Source organism: Canis aureus, chromosome 8 (genome assembly GCF_053574225.1).
Source record: "Canis aureus isolate CA01 chromosome 8, VMU_Caureus_v.1.0, whole genome shotgun sequence".
NCBI lineage: Eukaryota > Metazoa > Chordata > Mammalia > Carnivora > Canidae > Canis > Canis aureus.
The window spans coordinates 40,039,104-40,057,461 of record NC_135618.1 but is presented as its reverse complement, the minus strand read 5'-3'; the positions used below and the strand labels follow the sequence as shown (position 1 = coordinate 40,057,461).

At 45.2% G+C, this 18,358-nt stretch overlaps 1 protein-coding gene across 8 annotated transcripts in view; it reads right to left on the bottom strand.

Moving 5' to 3' along the window:
• CLUAP1 (clusterin associated protein 1) overlaps positions 1–17,104 on the bottom strand; it is a 37,466-nt gene extending 20,362 nt beyond the window's left edge. For 3 of the 8 annotated variants that reach the window (XM_077906395.1, XM_077906399.1, XM_077906400.1), the window contains exons 1-6: positions 16,079–16,237; positions 13,265–13,376; positions 11,919–12,003; positions 10,241–10,420; positions 7,058–7,153; positions 4,507–4,590 (exon numbers count right to left, since the gene is read on the bottom strand). In XM_077906395.1, the coding sequence (XP_077762521.1) occupies positions 4,507–4,590; positions 7,058–7,153; positions 10,241–10,420; positions 11,919–12,003; positions 13,265–13,376; positions 16,079–16,100 (579 nt within the window). In that variant the 5' untranslated portion in view covers positions 16,101–16,237. Of the gene's footprint in view, positions 1–4,506; positions 4,591–7,057; positions 7,154–10,240; positions 10,421–11,918; positions 12,004–13,264; positions 13,377–15,637; positions 15,808–16,078; positions 16,238–16,795 lie in introns of those variants that run through there. The other 5 variants (XM_077906393.1, XM_077906394.1, XM_077906397.1 and 2 more) reach the window with 5 other exon arrangements.
• Positions 17,105–18,358: the final 1,254 nt, after the last annotated feature.

Sequence of the window (18,358 nt, the reverse complement as noted above, 5' to 3'; positions counted from 1 at the left end):
GTAATTTTTTTAAAGGTATGCACTCCTCAAACATGAAATAACACTGGGGCCCCCAGTGGCTCAGTCAGTTAAGCATCCGTCCAACTCTTGGTTTTCGCTCAGGTCATGATCTCAGGAACGTGGGATCAAGCCCCATGTTGGGCTCTGCACTCAGCGGGGATTCCGCTTAAGATTCTTCCTCTCGGGATCCCTGGGTGGCGCAGCGATTTGGCGCCTGCCTTTGGCCCAGGGCGCGATCCTGGAGACCGGGGATCGAATCCCATGTCGGGCTCCTGGTGCATGGAGCCTGCTTCTCCCTCTGCCTGTGTCTCTGCCTCTCTCTCTCTCTCTGACTATCATAAATAAATAAAAATTTAAAAAATTAAAAAAAAAAAAAGATTCTTCCTCTCACTCTGCCTCTCCTCAACCATGCAGGTACATGCTCGCTCTCTCAAATAGATAAATAGATCTTTTTAGGGATGCCTGGGTGGCTCAGTGGTTGAACATCCGCCTTTGGCTCAGGGCATGACCCTGGGGTCCTGGGAACGAGTCCCATATCAGGCTCCCCACAGAGCCTGCTTCTCCCTCTGCCTATGTCTCTGCCTCTGTGTTTCTCATGAATAAATAAATAAAATCTTAAAAAAAATCTTTTTAAAAAAAGATGTTAAAAAAAATAACTATCAGTGTGATAAACACAATTTCCCCTAGCTTTCTGAAACAACTATATATCATAACCCCTTTTCAGTATCCATGCTGTTGTTTTAGTTTTGCTTTTAGAATTATCAAACATCATGGATATTTTGTAGCAACTAACAGATACATTAAAAGGCCTTCACCAACTATGTTGTACACCTGAAACTAATGTTAACCTTGAGAGGATCCCTGGGTGGCTCAGTGGTTTAGCGTCTGCCTTCGAAAGAGGGCGTGATCCTGGAGTCCTGGAATCGAGTCCCGCATCAGGCTCCCTGCATGGAGCCTGCTTCTCTCTCTGCCCATGTCTCTGCCTCTCTCTCTCTCTGTGCCTCTCATGAATAGATAAATAAAATCTTAAAAAAAAAATGTTAACATTGCATGTCAACTATATTTCAATTTAAAAAAGGAAATAGGGCAGCCCAGGTGGCTCAGTGGTTTAGCGCCACCTTTGGCCTGGGGCGTGATCCTGGAGACCCCGGATGGAGTCCCATTTCGGGCTCCCTACATGGAGCCAGCCTGTTTCTCCCTCTGCCTGTGTCTCTGCCTCTCTCTCTCTCTCTCTCTCTGTCTCTCATTAATAAAAAAAATAAAATATTTTAAAAAAATAAAAAAGGAAATAATACATACATACATAAGGAGGTTCCCCCAAGAAATGAACAGTGCCCTCCTTTCACTATTCTAATGTATACTTAGTGCTTAAGGCACATTCATGCCATGTTAACCTGATCCAGCCAGAACACTGACAAGCACAAGAGTATTAGCAGTTTAAAAACTTACATTGAGAAACAATCACAAACTTACAAACAGCTAGAGTAGAATACAAAGCATTTTTTCCTGACCCAGGTCAGAGTGGGTTGCTGGCTTGAGGTCCCATCACCTCTCAACATTTGTATTTCCCATGAACAAGGACTTTCTCTTTCCTTCACAACCATGATATAATCACTGAAACATGAAATGAACGCAGGTGCACCACCACCCTGCAGTCCTCAGACTCTCTCAGATATCCCCACTTGTGCCGTGGCGTCCGTAACACCAGGCGGAGGTCACCCTGGAATTCGGTCATCACATTTCCTTGGCTTCTTGGCCCTTCCTGGACTTCCATGTCCTTCCACTGCTGGAGAAAAGGGCCAAGCAGCTTGGAAAATGTCCTTCAATCTGCCTTTGTCTGATAAGCTTCAGATTACGCACCTTTTAGCAGAAACAGCACAGCTATCACTGAGTCCTATAGGGTGTGCAGGATTTTTATTTGTCCCACTACCAGCGACCTACACTTTGATCACCTGATTAAGCAGGTGTCTGCCAGGATTCTCAAGTGGAGTCACTGTTTTCTCCTTTGTAATTACTAAGTACTCTTGAGATGAACTACTTTGAAACTATAAGAAATAAAGACTTTCTCTTCATCAGCTTTCAATATAGTCCTTTATTTTTTATATCAGTGAGAACTCATGGCCTCCCATTTCATTCAATGCTCTATGATCCATTACTATAATTTATTGATTTTGAAGCTTAAATTGTCCCTGGTTTGCTATCTATTTTGCAAAGGATTTTGATAGATCCCTTTCATTCTCTGGGCACGACGGGATCTTGTACTTTCCTGTTCCAGCCTCTGGACTCAGATGCTTCTCCCCAAGAGCCCTGGTTCCTTTTAGTGGAGAATGGCATTGAGAAGCCAAGATCTGATGGTAGGTTTGCTCAGAGCTAGGAAATGTATGAATGTGTATGTGGGCGTACTTGGGCATGTACATAAATATATGACATACACTCATGTGTACAAACATACATGCGTACCAAATGCATTCCTTTTTTTTTTTTTTTTTTTTTTTTTTTTTTTTTTTTTAACCAAATGCATTCCTAGAGCTAGCCAGTTACCTGTCTATCCAATGAAAACTATGCACTTAGCCAACACCTCCAATTTCAGGGTTCATTCTAAGTTTTTCATATCCGTAACTGTTTTCCAACCGTGAAAACCTTGACTTCCATTATCTTTAACATATTTACCTCTTGGATCTGTCTGCCTGCATATAACTGATGTCCCATCTCAGCTCATAAAAAAAAAAAAAAAAAACGAATAAAAAAAAAAAAAGAATAAAAAAAAAGAATAAAAAAATTTTAGAATTTACAACTCTCAGCAAATTCTTGTTTTATGCTACTCCTAGTTTACATAAGGCTCTCCTATGTCTATTTTTTTTAAAGATTTATTTATTTATGATAGACACAGAGGGAGAGAGAGAGGCAGAGACACAGGCAGAGAGAGAAGCAGGCTCCACACCAGGAGCCAGATGTGGGACTCGATCCCAGGTCTCCAGGATCGTGCCCCGGACCAAAGGCAGGCGCCGCTGAGGCACCCAGGGATCCCCTCTCCTATGTCTATTGAATAAAATGAATCCCCCCCCAAAATAAATTAATTAAATTAAATTAAATATAAAATAAAATAAAATAAAATAAAATAAAATAAAATAAAATAAAATAAAATAAATCCCTAGTAATGACTGAATACCTACATGTGCTGGAGACTACAAATACCGTGCACTGTCATAATGAATGTACGTAATGACCCTATGTGGCAGACAGTACCATTCTCCTCACTTTATGGATGAGCAAAGTGAGGCACAGGGTGGTTAAGTAACTTACTTAAGATCAGACAGTGGGATTCAAACCCAAGTAGTCTGAGTCTAGAGTCTCCCTCACTACTGCCCTCCAAATGAATGCATCAGGTAAGATGAGCAAATACTTGACTGTAGGTAAGCAGTAAAGGATGGCGGTCATTCTATTCTTTATAGCGCTAGTTAGAAACCCTGTGCCCAGAGGCACCAGGGTGGTGCAGCTGGTTACAGTGTCTGACTCTTGGTTTTGGCTCAAGTCGTGGTCTCAGGATTGTGAGATCGAGCCCTGTGTCAGGCTCCACAATCAGCAGGAAGTTTGCTTGAGATTCTCTCTCCTTCTCCTTCTGTCCCTCACTCAGCTAGCTCATGTGTTCACTCTCTTTCTGAAATAAATAAATCTTTTTTTTAAGTCTTTTTTTTTAAGAGTTTATTTATTTATTCATGAGAGACACACAGAGAGAGAGGCAGAGACACAAGGCAGAGGGAGAAGCAGGCTCCATGCAGGGAGCCCGACGTGGGACTCGATCCCAGGTCTCCAGGATCTGGCCCTGGGCTGAAGGCAGCGCTAAACCGCTGAGCCACCCCGGCTGCCCTGAAATAAATAAATATTTAAAAAAAGAGAGAGAGATGGGACACCTGGGTGGCTTGGTGGGTCTAGTGTCTACCTTCAACTCAGGTCACGATCTCAGGGTCCTGGAATTGAGCCCGCATCAGGTTCCTTGCTCAGTGAGGGTCTGCTTCTCCCTCTTCTGTCCCTCCATCCCCCAACTCATGCTGACTTCCTCTCTGAAATACATAACATTTTTTAAAATAAAAATTAAGGAGAGAGAGAAAAAATCTCCATGCCCAGGTATGAGGAACATTTAAAAAAAAAAAAAAAGTAAACCTGAAAATGACTTAAATGCCCAATAGTAAGGAAGTAGTTAAATAAAGTAATGAAAGTCCATACAATAGAGCATTACTTATGAAAATTATTGAAGAATTTAAGGGAATTGTTATTAAAACTGACAAACTTGGGGGGAGAAGTTGTTCATATTTATAACAACGGGAAAAAAATAGAAGTAAATAACCTAGGTATCCTAGACTGTCCTCTGCATTTTCCATTTCCCCACAATCATACCCCTTTCTCTGTCACTAGGCCTAGGGTTATTCTGTCTTAAGAAGTCAGGGAATAAATCAGTATTTTCAAGTCCTAGGCACAAAAACATTACATAAAAGCAAATAATCTTACCAAAATATCTTTTATTGCAATTCTCATCACTTTTTCAGTCTCATTTATTTCCAGAGGTCTGGCAATTGCTTCTGTTCTCAGTTCCTATGAGAAACAATGAAATGAAATTACAAGTATTTTCAGAAAATGAATTCTCAAAACTATTCCCCAGATCTGGATATGGCTTATAGATTAGTTTTCCAAAGTTCTATTACAGGGTACATCTCTGATGTAAAATTTTCTTCCAGCACCTCTTCCAAACGTCTTTTTTTTAAAAAGTCATATCTACTTCCAACGTGAGGCCTGAACTCACAACCCTGAGATCAAGAGTCGTATGCTCCACCAACTGAGCCAGCCAGGTGGTTCCACATCTTTCTAATCCTACTGCCAACCTATCCTCCCTCTAATGCCCTGGGCCGTCCCCAACTACAGCCCCCACATCGCCAAGACACCACGGGCAAAACTGAGCTTACCTCCATCATCTTTTCTCCCAAATTTACTCCTTTCCCTACATTTGTTCAGGTGAATCCAAAACCAAGTGTTGCTCAACTTGCTGTATGAATCCTCTGCCAGCTTCTATGATCTTTCCTATGATTGATTCCCTCTAAGTTGCTTGTTGTTGATAACTGATACCAACCATAATGAGAGGAGTCACCATGGCCCTGCCCCTGGCATTAACCATGAACCAATCAAGGGAGGCATCCGTGCCTATCACAACAGTGCTAGGAACTTCTGACACATGGGATTTCAACGCCAATGCAGTTATAAGGTTCCTGCAGCAAACTCAGCCTTGGCTTCCTTTATTCCATGGTACTCCTCATATCCCCAACTGATGGAAACTATGGAGGGCAGGGATTATGACCTACTCAAGGACACAAGGCACAGTGCCTTGCCTGTGGTGGGTGCTAGTCCTCAAGGAATGTTTGTTGAGTGTATGAAAAACAAATACTGGGTAGGGGATCTTCCTCAGATTACAGCTATATACAGAATGTGAGAAGTACCATATTCTTGGCTCCCATGGCAATTGTTCAGCCACTGATTATTTCAATTCATTATAGGATGGTGCTAAGAATCCCTAGTAGGAATCCTAATTGAAGTCATACAATGAAGCCACAGCTCTGTGGCAATTATCAAGTGATGAGCTCTTGTCTCTAGGTATGTTAGAAATGCATGCAGATACACACCCACATGCACTATAAAGAGAAAACATAGAAGGCCTGGAGCTGTCTTGTTAGTTATCTAAATTAGCTATTAGATAAGAGTGGCAGTTTTATTCTGTAAACTGCCCTTCACCAGGTGGCAACTGCTAGGTTAATATATCAAGAGCAGGATAGTGAGCTGGCACCCAAGTCCCCTGCTTCCAGGGACAGAAATGAAAAGCGAGAGGAAAAATACCATTACACTACAGCAGTGATTCCAGAACACAGGCCAGGCAGTGAGAGAGGTCATGGCTGACTTACCGACTGGAACAAAATTAATTAAATGCACTTAATTTAAAAACATTAGAGGTGAGCATGCATGCTTCAAATGCCATAAATCCTTACAGATAAAAATTAAACAAAACTCCATTTCTTCTTAAACCAGTAGGTCCCAAACTTTTACTGCACAATGGAATCACTTGGAGTTCTTTAAAAGCTGGATGTCTGGGCGGCCCCTGAGTGGGGTGCCTGGAGGGCACAGTTGGTTAAGTGATCAACTCTTGGTTTTGGCTCAGGTTGTGATTTCAGGGTTTTGAGATAGAGCCTCAAGTTGGGCTCCACACTCAGTGCAGTGTCTGCTTGACATTCTCTCTTCCTCTCTGTCTGTCCCTCCCACTGGCACCTCTCCCCCACCCCGCCCCCACAAATACATAAATCTTAAAAAGGGGGGGGGGCTGGATGGCTGGCTCTCACCCCCAGACATTCTAATTCACTGGTATGGAGGACAACTTGGACATTTAAAAGGACTATAGGAGCCACACTCTTATTAAACAGCTCTGTAAACGTAGTGGATGAAGCATTATCCTTGGTTGGCATTGTCTAGAACAAGGAGTGCAAATAAATTTTAATGGTAACATCAACTTCAGCTGAGGGGTAGTAACTGGCTAGGTCACAGGCTGCCCAAATCTGCTGCACATTAGATTAGCTAAGACTTAACAAGCCCCAGTGTCCATGTCTACTCCAAGCCAATGACACTGGCACGGAAGCCAAGTATCAGTAGTTTTTATAGGTCCCCACGGGACTCCTCTTGGGAGCAAGGTCTGGGAACCATGGGCTCAGAAGAGCACTTTGTAGACACAAATGCTGAGTTCCCAAGGAAAAACACCATGACCAGCAAAGTCTGCCATGGGCACAAGGAGGCAAGTGCCAGAAGCATGCCACATAACTGCCATTCCTGAACTAAAAGTCAAAGCTATTAAGAACAGAGCAGCAGCCACTAGAATCAGGATTAGCAGTTCATACTATGACCTCCCTGCACATTCCTCATTTAATCAGGTTCAGTGTGATGAAACGAGGACAGGGAAATCACAGAATCGGCAAGAAAACCTTGAAAAATGCTCAGCTAAGTATTTAAGTATCTGAACTCAGCTCACCCTCAACTCTACTTCCTTGCCCAGCAGGTCATACAGAGATGCTCCTTTGGAGGTGATTTCAGAAGCAAGCTGCCTGGCTGCTTTCAAATCGGCAATCTGGAGGGAAAATATCAAAAACAGAAACCTCAGTGACAGGTTTTTAATAGACATTCAGAAACAACCAGTTTGTTAATAACAATTCCTGCCGCCAGTCAGGATACCTGACTGCTAAACACGTTTTCCACAAGACACATATTTCCATCCTGTGCATGAGCTGTTCCCCAGAGGGGAACCTCAGAGACACGTTTCCTGCTGCAGAATCCTGCTGTCCTGTGCTCAACCCTGCTGCTTCCAGCTCTCTGCCTCCTCACAGCAGGGTGCAGGGCTGCCGAGGGTCCCAAGGTCCCGTGAGTTAACATGTGCATAGCAGTAGCCGGCTCCTACAAGGGTGGAGCTACTGCTGGGAAGATGCCAGCCTCTAGCCCCAAGCACAAGCTTCTTTCTTAGGGTTCACAGGTCCCCCCAACACTTCCTTGTTCATGCTAACTTTTCCAGAGAACCCAAACATTTCCTTACTCTGCTCACTCTTCCTCGCTCCCCAATGAAGTCCCACCTCACTTTTATTCCCAAGCCACGGACAGCAAGTCTCCCTCTGCGTTCATAGCCACTGACTTTCTTCCCCTTTCCTTAGTCCCCCAGGGTTCTGCTTCCTCCAGCTACCCCACACACACAACCTCATTGCAGCGAATGTCCCATTCCCTTTGTCTCATCATCTCCCCAGCTTCCCACTTCCCAGCCCTGGAGGCCATCAGAATTCAGTCCCTGAACTCTTCTCTACCCCCTCTCCATCCTAAGCTCAGGCGGCAACACCTCCTATGACCGGAGGCTGGACGCCCCCATACTCAATGTGCTCCCACCCAAACTCCCCACCTTTCCCACCAGGCCTGCTCCTTCCACAATCCCCTCCATTTCAGTAAATGCAACTTCACCCCTGCAGGTACTCAGACCAAATACTTCAGAGCTCTGATGGCTAAACTGTGTGGCCAATTTTCAATGTTAAATTATTTAAATTTAAATAAAATTTGGAACCTGGTCATTCGGTTGTGCTAGCTACACAGGATTAGTGGCTGCTACAGTATGGCATAGATACAGAACATTTATCATCACAGAAACTTCCAGTAGACAGTGTGGCTGTAGGATCTTCTCTGCATGGTCGGTTTTCTCTCAACTCACATCCAAACCCACAAGATCCACATTTAAATTAGGTTCTAACTTCTGGCCACTTCTTTCCACTGAGCAGTCTGGCTCCTAGTTACAAACCTAAATGTGGGGTAGCCCGGGTGACTCAGGAGTTTAGCATCGCCTTCAGCCCAGGGCATGATCCTGGAGTCCTGGGATCGAGTCCCATGTCAGGCTCCCTGCATGGAGCCTGCTTCTCCCTTTGCCTGTGTCTCTGCCTCTCCTTCTCTATGTGTCTCTCATGAATAAGTAAATAAAATCTTAAAAAAAAAAAAACAAAAAACACTTAGGTATGATTTCTCCGGCCTGACCACAGGTGATCACAAAGGCTTCCCCTGGCAGGCCTCATGCAGTCAGCGAGGACTTGTGCCCAGGCTCACACCAGCCAAGGCCCAGCAAGGCAGTGCAGGCTCTGAAAGGAGTGGCAGTCAAGGATTCAGGCCCTCTGACCCCCACCTTCCATCTGCACCCCTAGCCTGGGAGCCTTCACTCCCAGGTCTTCAGGGTGGGTTGAGGTTCTCTTCAGCACCTCTGCCTCTGCCTCCTTGTGGGGGAGCTGGGGAGAAAACCTGAGGCCACTCTTCCCACTGACTCAAGACACACCACTCTTCCTAGTCCTCCCCACCCGCCGGAGCCTTCTGTTGAGAGCTCCCTCAGGAGACAACCCCTTGAAGGGTGTGTCTTCTCCTGGGAAAAAACAGAACAGCCTGGCAGGAGAGAGGGGTGATGCTTCCTCTGCTTTTAGCCCCTGGCCCAAACCATCACAGTAGGGGGTTAAAGATTTAACTTTCATTTTTGGCTTGCTGCTTTCACCAAGTCCTCCAACGCCTGACAGCTCAGCTCTCTCCCATCTCAGCTGAGCTCCTGACATCACTGCCCTGTTCAAGGTCACGGTCATCTCTTGCTCTCTAACAGGTCTGCTTCGACCCTCACCTCCTTCAGTCTGATCTCAACCCAGCACTATTACTCAGCTATTAGAAATGACAAATACCCACCATTTGCTTCAGCGTGGATGGAACTGGAGGGTATTATGCTGAGTGAAGTAAATCAGTCGGTGAAGGACAAACATTATATGTTCTCATTCATTTGGGGAATATAAATAATAGTGAAAGGGAATATAAGGGAAGGGAGAAGAAATGTGTGGGAAATATCAGAAAGGGAGACAGAACGTAAAGACTGCTAACTCTGGGAAACGAACTAGGGGTGGTGGAAGGGGAGAAGGGCGGGGGGTGGGAGTGAATGGGTGACGGGCACTGGGGGTTATTCTGTATGTTAGTAAATTGAACACCAACAAAAAATAAATTTAAAAAAAAAAAAGAAAAAAAAAAAAAAACCCAGCACCCAAAGTGATCCTTTGAATCATGTACTTCTCTGCTCTAAGCGCAGTGATTTCCCAGCTCAGAGTCAAAAGTCTTTACCGTGGCTGTGCAGGCACCACGCAGGGGTTCCCAGCTCCGTCTCTCCCTGAATGGCCCCGTGTCCTCAAACGCACAAAGCATACTTTCATCAGAGGCTACCTTTCCTCCTCTGCTGCATGGCTTGCTCCTCCCTCCTTCAGAGCTCTGAAGACTCACCAGTCCCATCTCCCTACTGAGCATACCCGCCTCGCCTACCCCAGGCCCTGCCCTGCTTTGACTTCCCCACACACTGATCACCTCTGACCTGCCGTTCCTTCTGCTTTGTGGCTTAGTCTGACTCCCCCCTGGAGCCACAGGAACAGGATTTCTGTCCTTGTTGTTCACGCCTGTATCCCCAGCATCTCAACTGGGCCTGGCATACAGTGGGCTTTCGATACGCAGCTGGATTCATTTCTTGTGCCTTCTCTTTGTAACCAAATGCTGTGAGCACAGAACTGACAAACTGCTCTCAGTCAAGGACTATGGAAAGTACCTGACATGTTCCCCTTCAGAGTTTAAGAAGTACACATTCTGTCCTGTGTCACTGAGAGCCTCTCATTGTCCTTACCTTTGAGCCAAGATCAAACTTGAATTTGCTGATGTCCTCCTCTCCTATCTGAGAACCCTCCATCCCTTTGGTCTTCATAGCATTATAAAGGACAGAGGTGATCTTCAAAAGTTCTTTCACTGCATATCCATCTGCCTGATAAAGCTTCTTGGTATTGAGTTTTATATGTGCCTTGGTGGCCTAGTTTTAGACAAAAAAAAAAAAAAAAGTTTAAGGCCCTTTCATACATAAAATCTAAATTGAATCCCATGTAGGTAATTTGAAAACCTCTCTTTAATAACCTGATTGTGCTGAGTTAAACTTCCAAGGGACTCAAGCGCTGCAAGTGGGTGTGTAAACTGATACAATCTTGATAGAGAGCAATTTGGTAAATAACAATAAAATTACAGATGCATGCATCTTTGACCCAGCAATTCCAATCTTAAGAACTTATCCTAAGGATACAGCCACAAGCAAAATGATACGTATTGGTTATCACTATAGCACAGTTTCAAAAAGCAAAAGTTAACAAACAATCTAAATGCTGATCTATATATAAATTATATAAATCATGGTATATCCTTGAAAGCAATGCTATCCAGGTATAAGAGAATGAGGAAACTAGATATGGATTTGGAAAGTTCTCCAAAACGTACTACCATTAAGTGAAGAAAGCAAGATTCTAAGCAGTGGTGTACCATATGCTACCATTCATGTAAAAAGAAGGGAAAAGAATGTATACTGTGTTTGCTTATATACCCATAAAGAATCACTGGAGGATGGAACTGGGGATGAACTGGGTCAATGGCAGACATGACAAAAAGTAATTTTATTCTATATTGTTTCACAATTAAGAAAAAAATCTCAGGGACACCTGGGTGGCTCAGTCAGTGAGGCATCTACCTTCAGCTCAGGTCATGATCCCAGGGTCCTGAAACTGAGCCCTCAGTCAGGCTCCCTGCTCAGCAAGGAGTCTGCTTCTCCCTCTCTTTCTCCCTCTACCTTTCCTCCTGCTCATGCGTGCTCTCTCTTAAATAAAATCTTAAAAAAAAATTTTTTTTTAACTATGATGCACTTTACCTATTCAAAACTAACTAAATAGGGGCAGCTCAGGTAGCTCAGCAGTTTAGTACCGCCTTTGGCCCAGGTCATGATCCTGGAGACCCGGGATGGAGTCCCACGTTGGGCTCCCTGCGTGGAGCCTGCTTGTGTCTCTGCCTCTGTGTGTGTGTGTCTCATGGATAAATAAATAAAAATCTTTAAAAAATAAAAAATAGGGGCAGCCCAGGTGGCTCAACAGCTTAGAGCCGCCTTCAGCCCAGGGACTGATCCTGGAGACCTGGGATCAAGTCCCACGTCAGGCTCCCTGCATGGAGCCTGCTTCTCCCTTTGCCTGTGTCTCTGTCTCTCTCTCTGTGTCTCTCATAAATAAATAAAATCTTTAAAAATAAAATAAAATAAAATAAATAAATAAAACATTTAAAAAAAGCCCCACAAAACTAACTAAATAGAATTCTTAACAAATAATGAATCGAAACCAAAAAACCGAAAAGCCTGTACGGCGAAATGCCTCCACAGGAACCTGGTGATCAGATGGGCTTAGAAAGGTGAAAGTAGCCGTAGCTGCTTTCTGTAGGAAAGAAAAACTTATCTGTAATGTACTTAATAGTCCAACTCCAACAAGTAACTGTCAACTAACCAGGAACTGGGCAATTGCCTTAATGAAGAAAACTCGGTCTTGTTCAGTCTCAACATCAGAAGGGATGTCGGTCTGAGGTTCGTACCTTTCATGGAGAGAAAGACAAGTTAATTAAGCACCAAGTCCACAAAAGACAAAGTGGGCAGCTGAGACGATCTGTAATAGCAGGCTCTCTGAGTGCCCGGTTAAGGGAGAAAGATTAAGAAAGACTTCAAAAGCATCATAAAATACCAAACACCAAGGGGAGTGAATACTCATATAAAAACAGACTTAAGTAACTTCAAAAATCAAATCTGGGGCTCAGCTTCCAAAATTAAATCTATCTCAGACCTCAAATTTTAATTAAAATAATTACAACTATTACTCTGGCTGACAGCCCTTGACCCAGGGCTAACTAGTTAGCTTGACAAACTGCAGTTACTGGAATTCTTCGAGTTACTGATGACCCACCAGCGGTCAGCAGACTGCTGCCCTGTGTCTCTGTACAGCCTGCATGCTAAGAGGGTTTTTACATCTCTAAAGGATTATGAGATGTAAAGAATAGGGTAGAAAGATTTTATGTAGCCTTAACACCTAAAATATTGGGATCCCTGGGTGGCGCAGCGGTTTGGCGCCTGCCTTTGGCCCAGGGCGCGATCCTGGAGACCCGGGATCGATTCCCACGTCGGGCTCCCGGTGCATGGAGCCTGCTTCTCCCTCTGCCTGTGTTTCTGCCTCTCTCTCTCTCTCTCTCTCACTGTGTGCCTATCATAAATAAATAAAAATTAAAAAAAAAAAAACACCTAAAATATTTACGATCTCCTTAAAAAAGTTTGCCAACCCTGAATTAGATTTTTCACCCAAGGGGCACATGGGTGGCTCAATGGTTGAGTGTCTCCCTTTGGCTCAGGTCGTGAGCCTGGAGTCCCAGGATCGAGTCCCACATCAGGTGTGGGGAGCCTGCTTCTCCCTCTACCTGTGTCTGCCTCTCTGTGTCTCTCGTGAATAAATAAAGCTTAAAATTTTTTTTTTTCACACAAAATGAAATCTGAATCTAAATGATTTCTACTCCAATATACTCACTAGAGCATGTGGAGATCCCTGTCACCCCGAGGAAAGTGAAAACATGAAGAGGAGCGTGGACCAGTGCCCAGTGTCTGCTTCCTACTGAGAAATCTTTTACCACTGCCCAGTACATTCCCTTCTCCCACATCATTCTTTATATGCAACTGATTTTTTAACAGGTTATAATTGAGTCTGTCAAACTCAAAATTTACTGAATCCTGTATTTTACAAACAGTACTCTAGGTGGGTACTGAATAAAATATAGTATTCACTCTTAGACCTTAATAAAGTACAATTCTAACCGTCTCACAAGCCAGAGAAGCACTTCAGACACAAGTCCAAAGTTCGGTGTGCGGAAGTTTTCCATAGAGATATGTCGAGGGTATCCCAAGGCTCTCATCATCTCTGTAAAATCTGTCCAAAGGTAAAATACAATTCGGTCAGTTCCCCATCAAAAAGCAGCCACTTATTTACTCAGATGCTTTCCTTGCTTCCCCTTTTTATTCCCAATGCACAAGTTCCCAATGTATAAGACAGTTTTAGGGACTATTTATCAAGTCTCTAAGAAGGGGGATCCCTGGGTGGCACAGTGGTTTAGCGCCTGCCTTTGGCCAGGGCGCGATCCTGGAGACCCGGGATCAAATCCCACGTCGGGCTCCCAGTGCATGGAGCCTGCTTCTCCCTCTGCCTGTCTCTGCCTCTCTCTCTTTCTCTGTGTGACTATCATAAAAAAAAAAAGTCTCTAAGAAGGAAAGTAAAAAGGAGATGAAAGTTAAAATACATAATGTGCTTCTTGAAAAACATTTACATTCAATGGGAAGAAAAAGTGGAAGCTGTACATTATAATAGGGTTTAGAGGTTGGCTGTCAATAGAATTTCTCTGATATGTCATTTCTCTCTCGGATACCTTTCTCTTTACCCTCAAAATCAGAAATATCTGGTTTTATAAAATGTCATAGAGAAAAATTATGTTGGGGTGCCCGGGTGGCTCAGTCGGTTGAGTACTCGACTCTTGATTTTGGCTCAGGTCGTTATCTCAGGGTCACGAGATCAAGCCGTGAGGGCACCGCACTTAGCCGGGAGTCTGCTTCTCTCCCTCTCTGCCCAGCACCCCCTGCTCACATACGGGCACATTGGTGCATGGGCATGTTCTCTCTCAAATAAGTAAATCAATCTTAAAAAGAAAAATATGCAGGATCCCTGGGTGACTCAGTGGTTGAGCGTCTGCCTTCAGCCCAGGGTGTGATCCTGGAGTCCCGGGATCGAGTTCCACATCCGCTCCCTGCATGGAACCTGCTTCTCCCTCTGCCTGTGTCTCTGACTCTCTCTCTCTCTCTCTCTATGTCTCTCATGAATAAATAAATAAATCTTAAAAAAAAAAAAGAAAAATATGTTAAGTGTTAACAGTGGTTATGTTTAGGAGTGATGGTGGTAGGGCAAAATTCACCTTTCTGAATTATTCTGGAGTTGTCTTTTTATCTTTTTTTTTTTTTTAGTGAGCATATGGGACCTTAATAATAAAAGTTTTAAAGGTTAACTGCATTGTATTTAAAGAAATCTTAAAGAGACTGGTTGAACAATACAGTAATATTTAGATTTTTTTTTAATAAGCCAGAACAAGAAACAATAATACTAAGACTTGGAAACCAGAGGTTGCTGTCATTAAGCTTTAAGCAGAATGCAAAAATGAACACAACAAACATTTTCTGGATTTCCACAACATGCCAAGATCTATGTTCGGTGTGCTTCTGGCTCTGCGTAATGCCTGTCCTTGCTCTTCCTGAAGGTTCAAAATATCTCAACATCATTCACAAAGAGGCCACCTGGGTACTGGAGGTTAGGCTGGATCTCACCAGCCAATAGACCAGAAGGTACAAGAAAAGGCAGGTGCAACAGCACAAAGAGCTCTGTCACTGTTTGGGGGGAAATGTGAACAGAGTGATGGTCAACAAAGCAGCAGTCTTCCCACATTGCCTAAATACTTCTTCCCAGTAAGCAATAGTCAAGTGCTGTTAATTCTGCAAAATGGCAGCAATTTGACTATGCTTCTTATTATAAATTGCACAAATGTATGGCATTTATTTAAGGCCAAAACGTTCAGAAATCCCTTCTTTACACCCTTCTCCCGGCACAACTCCATTTGGTGTCCCCTAGCAGAACACTGGCCTCCGCCTGCGAGGGAGGAGAAACCTGTCTCTGTGACACACAGTCACCAAGAACCTTCAAATCCCAGAGGGCGTGTAATTGACACCATGACGCTACTAGGTATGTCAATGAAATGTGATGCCTCTTCCCCTATATTCACATGGTAGAAAAAGAGCGATTCCTAACTGAAAGGAGTAATCATTAATGGTGAAAGGTCCAGCAATTCGTCAGAAAAGATGTACCCAGATCACACCAAATTGGCGATCACCTGCTACACCTATGCAGGTGGAGCCAGCTGGCCTAATACCTTCTGATTCAGAGAATGATGGTGCATAAAAGGCAAGAGATGTGGGACGCCTGGATGACTACGTGGTCGAGCATCTGCCTTTGGCTCAGGTCTTGATCCCAGGGTCCTGGGACTGAATCCCGCCTCTGGCTCCCCACGGGGAGCCTGCTTCTCTCTCTCATTAATAAGTAAAATATTGAAAAAAAAAAAAAAAAAAGCAGGGGTGCAAGGGATGTTGACTCACAGAGTCCCATTGCTCCATGCGAGCTTCCACCCAGTTCTAGCTGGGTGACCTAAAGCAAGCTACTTGACCTCTCTCTACCTCCAAGTAGTTCATGCAGGGATCACACAACCCAATTCACTGTGCAAGTGGGGACGAAAATGTGATATTCTAAACAGGCGCCCCCAAAGTAGCACTAATTCGCTTATCCTCATTCCACCCCTCCCCCCTCCCTGCAAAGGCACTGGGCTTCTCCTCGGCAGCCCCTTTAGGAAGCGTGCAGGCCGTGAAGTCAGAACCCCACTGCCAACTCCGGCGCCAGCTCCCCCCGCCGAGCTGCCTGCCCTCCCTGCCCGGAAAGCACACAGTGGTTCAGGGGGGTAAGTGAAACCACGCGCGGGGCGGCGGGGGATGGGAGGAGACTCGGCCGCGGCGCCGCAGGGGACACGAGCAGGGCAGCCTTACTGCGGAGGTCGCGGAAAGACATGGCGATCTGGACCCCTGCAGCTCGGCGTAAGGGCAAGCTCGCCCCTCCGCGCTCCCGGGTCTCTATGGCAACGCGCGGGGCCCTGGACGGCGCGCAGCCGGAGCCAAACAGGACGCGAAGCGAAGCTGTACGGCCGCCCCGCGTGCGCATGCGCAGGGACAACCGGCAGCGAGAGTCCAGGCAAAGCCTAGGGATCCTGACCGCAGGGCAGGGCTGCGGGCCGCGGGGCGTCTGGGTCCCCTTCACACACTTTTCCAAACGCACGTCTGGCACTTGCGGACACACTCTGAGCACCAACTATGTATGTCCCTGACACCTGCTAGGCGGTCTACGTCTTGCTTGTCATTTCTTCCTCAATTCCCTAGAATGTGTGGAGGCCGAGAAAATTAAGGCCTTTCCACCTTAAGTTCAGCCTTAGCACAAGTACAGCCATCTCAGGCCCCTGTGAATAAGAGCTGAAATTTACCTTGCTTCAGTTACAGGAAAAAAACAGCTCACAGCTTAACGCCCTAGAAAGCCTCATATTAGAATGAGAACAGAGCTCAACGCCCATGGTAAAAAGTCCCATATCAGAATAAGAACTGAGCTCATTACCCTTGAAAGCCCTATATCAGAATGTGAACAGAACTTGAGAAATTCCTCCACCCCTTCTGGAGGTCCCCTATACCAGTCCATAAAACTAAGCTGGAACCCACCTCGGGGTCCAAGTCCCCGCTCTGCTATGTTGGGTATACTTGGGCCCAAGCTCGAGCTTGTAAATAAATCCTCGTGTGTTTGCATCGGTGTCGGCTCCTTGGTGGTTTCTCAGATACCTAATCTTGGGCACCACAGAATGTATGATACTGTAAGCAAAGCCAGGTCTCCTCCTGGGTCCTCTGCCCAGCACGTTTGTCTCCGGCCTGGGTAAACTTGGCTTCGCTGGCGACCGAAGCCCCTGAGAAGCGGCAAAGGCACGAAGAGGCGAGGCCCAGAGGCCCAGGACAGGAGGGGCGAAGACCCAAGTTGACCGCAAGGTGGCAACAGGCCATCCCGCCGCGACTGCCCATGCGCAGCTCGCTCGGAGCTTCACGACAGGCCGGAAATCAGACCAGTCCTCGTTTCCCCGGCGATTGTCTTGGCAACCGAAGTTCTTGGGGCGGGGCGTGGTCGAGCGCGCGTTGACGAGGGGCGTGGCTGTGGGGGGCGTGGCTGCGGAGGGCGGAGCTGAGCGCCCCCGGATCCTGCTCAGCTGGGGGCTCCGCTGGGGCTCCCCTGGGACTCCCGTGGCCAAGGGTACCACAAGCGGGCTGGGGCCTCAAGGAGAGCCCCGAAATAGAGTCACACGCCCCTGGTGAGTGTGACGAGGTGGCAGCGCGCTTCAGCGGAGAAAGAATAGTCTTGCAACAAATAGTTTGGGAACAGTTGGAAATCCATATGCAAAGAAAGGAACCGACCCTTCCTAAATGTACGAGTTTAAAAATTGTAGCTTTTAAGAAGAAAGCTTCGGAGAAACGTTTTGTGACTATGTTAAGCAAGATTTCCTAAATACACCACAAGTATGATGCTTTATAAAATTTTTTTTAAATTGGTATTCTGCAAAACGTAAAACTGCTCATAAAGACATTAAAAAAAAAAAAAAGTGGGCAGCCCCGGTGGTTTGGCGTAATCCTGGAGACCTGGGATCGAGTCCCACGTCGGGCTGTCCGCATGGAGCCTACTTCAGATTATGCCTGTGTCTCTGCTTTTCTCTCTCTCTGTCTCTGATAAATAAATAAAATCTTAAAATAAAGAAAGAAACAGTAGGGATCAGGCAGACCCAGGTCCTGACATCAGGCTCCTGGCCAGGAGCCTGCTTCTCCCTCTGCTTCTCTCTGTGTCTCTCATAAACTGAATAAATAAAATCTTTAATAAAGAAAAACAAGAAAAGGTACCCCACCATCTACTCCTATCACAAGACACATGTGATAGGAAGACTTGTATCCAGAATAAATCATAAACTCTCAAAACCCATTAAAAAGTGGGCCAAAAAAATAAAAAGGTACTTCACGATAGAAGATATGTAGCAAGTAATAAGCAAATAAAAGATTATTTGTCATTAGGGAAATACATATTAAGTAAGGACGATGAGGTATCACTAGGCAGTCATTAGAATTGTTTTGGTTTTTTTTGTTTTGTTTTGTTTTTAGAATTGTTAAAGCAACAACAACAAAAAAAAAACGCCAGCAAAAACCCTAACAGTGCCAAGGGTTTGACAGGATGTAGAGCAATTTGAACTTTTG